General features: G+C 40.1%; 1 protein-coding gene and 1 pseudogene across 1 annotated transcript in view; both read left to right on the plus strand.

Annotated features, from left to right (window-relative positions):
- Positions 1 to 858: 858 nt before the first annotated feature.
- On the plus strand, positions 859 to 1,869 carry LOC103600280 (annotated as a pseudogene).
- Positions 1,870 to 6,402: 4,533 nt separating this feature from the next.
- The window catches only part of CDC42BPA (CDC42 binding protein kinase alpha (DMPK-like)), a 116,174-nt gene continuing 115,200 nt past the window's right edge, over positions 6,403 to 7,376 (plus strand). The window contains exon 1 of the mRNA XM_008584516.1: positions 6,403 to 6,613. Within this exon, the coding sequence (XP_008582738.1) occupies positions 6,403 to 6,613 (211 nt within the window). The remainder of the gene's footprint in view (positions 6,614 to 7,376) is intronic.

Below are 7,376 nucleotides of genomic sequence, written 5' to 3' on the forward strand. Positions count from 1 at the left end.
TTGTCTTTTTTCGTGACCGGCAACAGATCGCAACCCTCAGTGTCGCGCCCATACCGGACCGGGACCGGCAACGGGATCGCAACCCTCGGTGTTGCGCCCGCACCTCGCTCAGCCAGTGAGCGGCCGGTCTGTATGTGGGATCCGAACCCTTGACGGGATCGCTGCTGCGCTCCCAAGCGGCGCACTGTAGCAGTGCGCCACCAGGCCGGCCCGAGTTTCAGAATTCTAATAGCAGTCGTGAGCTGAGAACCATTTAGTTGGTGTGAGCTACTTACTTTCCTAGTACAGCTTCATCTGTTTGTTCACTAAAACTAGTTTTTAATAACTTCATCTAAGATGTTGTAGCTAACTGTGTTGCAAGTGATATTTTTAATAATCGTCAAGTTTTTTTCAGAGTTTTAGTCAAATATACTGCTTACTGTAGTGAAAATAAAGGTTCCTCTGTCTTACCCATTTTTCAATATTGAACAAAGTTCAAAGCATTCTGGATATTTCTTGATTTGAGGTTTATGTCTTTTGAGAATGCAGATTACAAGTGCTATGCATCTATTCATATTGGAAGATTTTATTTAAAAAATCCAGCCCAGGATGTAGAACTGGTGGTGCCTGATGGCACATCTGACATGGAGTTGGGTGGGGTAGAGAGTGGTGGGCGGTAGTTGCAGGTGGTGGGAGGCAGGGAATCACTTATAAATAGCACCGAAGCAGGACCCAAAGCCTAAATTCCAGTAGGGTGAGCAAGTGCTGTGCTTTCATGGGCCTCTTCTTTATGAAGCAAAGTGTGTAAAGGTTGCCATAAAGGACAAAAAAGTGAAATACCTTTTACATTACAATTGGTTGGAATAAAAATGGGGATAAATGGGTTCCAGAGAGCAGAGTACTCAAGTACGTGGATACCGGTCTGCAGAAACAGTGAGAACTTCAAGAAGCCCATCGGGAGCAGTATGCGGAGGGGAGAAGAGAGAGGCCGCCCCAGGGAAGAAGACATCTGGTCTGCAATAGAGAATGGTGAAGTGAAAACAAAAAAAACCAAACAAACAGAAAACACCTGGAAATGGAGATGGTGGCAGTACCAGTGAGACACCTCAGCCTCCTCAGAAGAAAAGGGCCCAAGTTGATCCTACTGTTGAAAATGAGTGAACATTTGTGAACAGAGTTGAAGTTAAAGTACAGATTCTTGAAGAGCTAAAACCATGACTTGCTGATGACCGGGACTTAATTACCAGGCAAAAACAGCTCTTTGGGCCGGCCCCGTGGCGCACTCGGCAGAGTGCGGTGCTGGGAGCGCAGCGGCGCACCCGCCGCGGGTTCGGATCCTATATAGGGATGGCCGGTGCGCTCACTGGCTGAGCGCGGTGCGGGTGACACCAAGCCAAGGGTTGTGATCTCCTTACTGGTCACACACAAAAAAGACAAACAAACAAACAAAAAACCCAGCTCTTCTATCTTCCTGCCAAGAAGAATGTGGACTCCATTCAAGAGGATTATGCAAACTACAAGAAATCTCAAGGAAACACAGATACTAAGGAGTATGTTGTTAATGAAGTTGTGGCAAGGACAAAAGAATACTTCAATGTAATGTTGGGCACTCAGCTACTCTACATATTTGAGAAACCACAGTGTGCTGAAATCCTTGCAGGTCGTCCTGATGCACCCATGTCCCAGGTGTATGGAGTGCCATATCTACTGAGATTGTTTGTATGAATTGGAGCAATGTTGGCCTATACACCTCTGGATGAGAAGAGCCTTGCTTTCTTACTGAGTTATCTTCATGATTTCCTAAAGTACCTGGCAAAGGATTCTGCAACTTTTTTTAGTGCCAGCGATTATGAAGTGGTTGCTCCTGAGTACCACTGGAAAGCTGTGTGAGAAGCACTCTCACTTATGTTTAGATCTCTGTAAACACATTTTTGTTCTTAGTTCTTCTCTTGTACAAATGATGTACTTTGAAAATGTTAGTGTATAACTCAATTGTTGTTTGTTTTCTGTTTGGTTTTAAACAGAGAAAATAAGAGGGGTTACAGCTCCTTTTTTCTTTCCTAATTTTTTTTTTTTTCATTTCAAAGTTGCTACCAGTGTATTCAATGATGGACAACAGAGAGACAAGCTGTAGAGTGTTTTATTTCCTTGTTGACAAAGCTGCTTCTGAATGCTGGTGGTTCTATTCCCTTGACACTCTGCACTTTTATAATACGCATTAATGCTATATGACAAAATGCTCTGATTCCTTATGCCAAAGGTTCAAGTCAGTGTACATAACTGAACACACTCATCCGTTTGTGCTCCTTTTTTTAAAATGATGGTTAAAGTAGAGAGCCCATCCTTTGAAAGCCATCCATGTTGTTCCTTAGGCGTTTTATCTATGCTCAAATGGTTTGAAGAATGGTGGCTTATTTCATGGTTTTTGTATTTGTATCTAATGCACATTTTAACAGTGTAGACATAATGCATTGTGTAGCTACATTTTTCTAGAAAAGTTGATCTTTTAGGCATTGTTTTTCAGATCTACAATAAAAAATTTCTTTAAATTTCAAAAAAAAAGTCGGATGTTTGTCTTTTCTAATACTTGTTAACCTGGTACATTTCCTTTTGTGCTTCTCATAATTCACAGGTTGTTGTTTAAATGAGTATTTTGAGCTTTTTAAGCATTCTAAAAGTGTCTGAAATGTGAAACAGAAGTCAGACATATATTTCTCTACTTAACAATTCCATTGCAAAGCAGCCAAAGTGAAATTTCTGGGGTGGAACTAAAATTAAACCTATATTGAAATAAAACAGCAAAAACACCCTTTAAAGGCTGTTGAATCTATATCATGTAGTACTGTTTGTTATAAACTTTATATGATAACAGAAATTTTATGAAATGATTTTTTGTTTCTAACAGAGTAGTTGAAATAAGTCAATAATTTAGCAATTAAAAAAGAAATTGAACATGCTAAAAAAGAAATCTTCAAAAGTAGAAGAGCTTGGAAAGGATTACTAAATGTACCATATTACTACTCCAGATTGATTTATCTTAACCATAAAATTTGATTAAAATAACTCAGGAAATGACAAGTTAGCTGCTTCATATTCTAAATTTTGACTCCTAATTACTGGAAATAACAGGCCAAATTGATATCTACTTCAGAAATTATTGAAATCCTGAAAATGTTAAAAACTTAAAATAACAGAAAAAATCATTAAATGTATTTGAAAGAAATTAGTATAAATAGAAAAATTACCTTATGAAATTCTCAAACTTGAAAAAATGATAAAATATATATTTCTGGAACCTCACTTCACTCAGAAGCAGGCAAGAAGCAGAGCATGCCTGGGGTCCTAGGCAGGACCGAGGGCAGCACCCCCCACCCAGAAGCAAGCAAGGAGCATGACAAAAACACTAATTCTGCATGAGTGGCCCACAGTAGCCACTGCCACAGCCATGGCTGCCGCAAAAGTGACTTGACGACACAGCAGTAGTCACAGCCACTGTGCAGGTGGCCCACAAACACATGACTGCATTGACATAAGAAGAGTCAACAGCAGAGACCAGAAAAAGGATAGTATGTCTCTCTTCTCAAATTATTCTCCAGAATGATAGAGGAAGCAACTGATCTACCAGATGATCAGACATCAACATAGAGATACTAAAAATAATGAAAACCCAAGAAAAGATGACACTACTAAAAGAATACAGTAAGTCTCAAGTACCAGGCCCTGTAGGGCAGGAAACCATTGAAATGACTTAAAAGGAATTCTTAGCAACAATCTTAAGGAAATTCACTAAGAGAAGACTCAGACAACTTAATGAAATGAGGAAAAAAAAATCCAGGATATGAAGGAGGAAATTTACAAAAAGATAAGTACCTTAAAAAAGAATGTAGCAGAACTCATGGAACTGAAAGATTCACTCATTGAAATAAAAAACACAACGGATAGCCTAAGCAGCAGGCTAGAACAAGCAGAAGGAAGAATTTTTGATCTTGAAGATAGTCTTTTAGAAATAACCCAGGTGGACAAAAAAAGGAAAAAAGGATTTTAAAAAATGAAGAAAATGTAAGAGAGCTAGTAGACAACCTTAAGCACACAAACATTCAAATTATGGCTATTCTAGAATGGGAGGAGAAAGCAAAAGGCGTAGAAAATCTATTCAATGAAGTAATAATGGAAAAATTCCCAGGTATAGGGAGAGACATGGACCTTCAGGTCCAGGAGGCTCAAAGATCCCCAAACATATTCAACTCCAAAAGATCCTCTCCAAGACACATTATACTCAAACTGGCAAAGCTAAAAGACAAAGAGAGAATCTTAAAAGAAGCCAGAGAAAAGTGTCAAGTCACCTATGAGGGAGATCCTATCATACTAACAGCAGGCTTCTCAACAGAAACTGTACAAGCCAGAAGAAAATGGATGATATATTCAAAATACGAAAAGAAAAAAGAAAACCTGCCTGCCAAGAATACTATACCCAGCAAGGCTGTCCTTCAGAAACGAGGGGAAAATACTGTATTTTCCAGACAAAAACTGTGGGAATTCACTACCACTTGACCAGCCCTGCAGGAAATCCTCAAGGGAGTCCTGGGCTCTGAAAAACAATAATCACTACCACAAATACATAAGAAAGATCAAAACCCACTGGTAGAACAAAAATGTAACCAAGAAAGAGAAGGAAACTAAACATTACCACCACAAAAGACCATAATGACAGTGTAATTATAATGTTGCTCATGTTCTGACTGCTTCACTGATCAGCTGTTCCCCTGTCTCTCTACCTTTCCTTGGGCTTCCCTGTTTCCTGACGTACAGCAATATTGAAATTAGGCCAATTAATAACCCTGCAGTCGCCTCTAAGTGTTCAAGTGAAAGGAAGAGTCACATGTCTTATCACTTTGGAATGATTAAACTTAGTGAGACAGGCATGTCAAAAGCTGATGTAGGCCAAATACTTAGTTTCTTGTACGAGGTAGTTAACCAAGTTGTGAATGCAAAGGAAAAGTTCCTTGAAGGAAAGTAAAAGTGTTGTAACAGTGCATTAGTCCATTTCTGTTGCTTAGAACAGACTACCTGAAACTGGGCAGTTTATAATGAAAAGAGGCTTATTTCACTCACAAATCTGGGACAGCTACATCTGGTGCAGGTTTCAGGATGCTTCTACTCATGGTGGAAAATGGCAGGCCAACCCATGAGCACAAGCAGATCTTATGGCAAGAGGAAGCAAGAGGGATAGAGAGAGGAGAGGTGCCAGGGTCTTTTAAACAGTCAGCTCTCATTGGAACTAACAAAGCGAGAACTCACTACCGCCACCTGCCAGGGAGAGCATTAATCCATTCATGAGGGATCCACCCCCATGACTCAAAGAGCTCCCAGCACTGCCACATTGGGGATCAGATTTCCACATGAGCTTTGGGGACAATAACATCCAAACTCTATCAGCCAGCAAACACACAGATAAGAAAGTAAAATAGCCCCATTGCTGATATGGAGAAAGTTTTGGTCTGGATAGAAGATCCAACCAGCTACAACATTCCTTCAAGACAAAGCCTAATTCAGAGCTGGGTCCTAGCTCTCCTCAATTCTGTGAAGACAGAGATGAAGCTGTGAAAGAAAAGTGTGAAGCTAGCAGTTTGGTTCATGAGGTTTAAGGAAAGAAGCCATCTCCATAACATGAAGTGCCCAGTGAAGCAGCAGTGTTGATGTAGGAGCTGCAGTAGGTTATCCAGAAAATCTAAGATCATTGATGACTGATGGTAACACTCAACAACACATTTCTAATGTAGATGAAACAGCTTTCTTTCTATTGGAAGATGCCTTCTAGGACTTTTCTAGCTAGAGAAGAGAAGTCAATGCCTGGCTTCAAAACCTCAAAGGACAGGGTGACTCTCTTGCTAGGGGCTAATGAAGCTGGTGACATTAAGTTGAAGCAAATGCTTGCTTACTGTCCCCCAAATCCTAGAGCCCTTAAAAATGATGCTAAACATGCTCTGCCTGTGCTCTGCAAATGGAACAACAAAGCCTGGATGACAGCACATCTGTCTATAGCTATGTTTACTGAGTATTTTAAGCTCACTGCTGAGACCTATTGCTCAGAAAAAAGATTCCTTTCAAAATTTTACTGCTCATTGATACCGAAGAGCTCTGATGGAGATATACAAGGAGATTAATGTTGTTTTCATGCCTGCTAAAACAACATCTGTTGTCCAGCCTATGGATCAAGGAGTAATTTCAATTTTCAAGTGTTATTATTTAAGAAATATATTTTGTAAGCCTCTAGCTGCCATAGATAGTGATTCCTGTGATGGATCTGGGCAACATAAATTGAAAACTTTCTGAAAAGGATTCAGCATTCTAGATGCCATTAAGGACATTTGTGATTCATGGGAGGAGGTCAAAATATCCACATTAGCAGGAGTTTGGAAGAAGATGATCCCAGTTCTCATGGATGACTTTGAGGGTTTCAAGACTTCAGTGGAGGATGTAACTGCAGATGTGATGGAAATAGCACGAGAAATTGAATTAGAAGTGGAGACTGAAGATGGGACTAACTTGCTGCAGTCTCATAATAAAACAGATGAGGAGTTGCTTTTTACAAATGAGCAAACACAGTGGTTTGTTGAGATGGACTGTACTCCTGGTGAAGACACTGTGAGCACTGTTGAAATGACAACAAAGGACTTAGTATATTACATACACTTAGTTGATAAAGCAGAGACAAGGTTTGAGAGGACTGACTCCAGTTTTCGAAGTTCTGCTGGGTAAAATGGTATCAAACAGCATTGCCTTCTACAGAGAAAACATGAAAGGAAGATAAGCAGGAAACTTCTTTGTCGTCCTATTTTAAGAAATTGCCACAGCCATCCCCACCTTTAGCAACCATCACCCTGATCAGTCAGCAGCCACCAACATTGAGGCAAGACCTTCCACCAGCAGAAAGGTTTGTTGAAGGCTCAGATGATTGTTTGCATTCTTTAACAATAAAGTATTTTAAAATTAAGGTATGTACATTTTTCTAGATACAATGCTATTGTACACTTAATAGACTACAGTACAGTGTAATTCGTAACTTTTATATGCACTCGGAAACCAAAAAATTTGTGTGACTCTCTTTGTTGTGATATTCTCTTTATTGCGGTCATCTGGAACCAAATCTGCAATATCTCTAAGATACGCCTGTATCTTCAAAACTTGTAAAAAAAACCCCCAAAAAACAAAAACTGTGCTATGCATAGATACATCTAGACTTTAAAAATAGCTAAGTTTTTTTTTTTTCCTTTTTGTCTTTTTTCGTGACCGGCAACGGATCGCAGCCCTCAGTGTCGCGCCCGTACTGGACCGGGACCGGCCACGGGATCGCAACCCTCGGTGTTGCTCCCGCCCCTCGCTCAGCCAGTGAGCGG

This window comes from Galeopterus variegatus, unplaced genomic scaffold (genome assembly GCF_000696425.1).
Source record: "Galeopterus variegatus unplaced genomic scaffold, G_variegatus-3.0.2 Scaffold3290, whole genome shotgun sequence".
NCBI classification, from domain to species: Eukaryota; Metazoa; Chordata; class Mammalia; order Dermoptera; family Cynocephalidae; genus Galeopterus; species Galeopterus variegatus.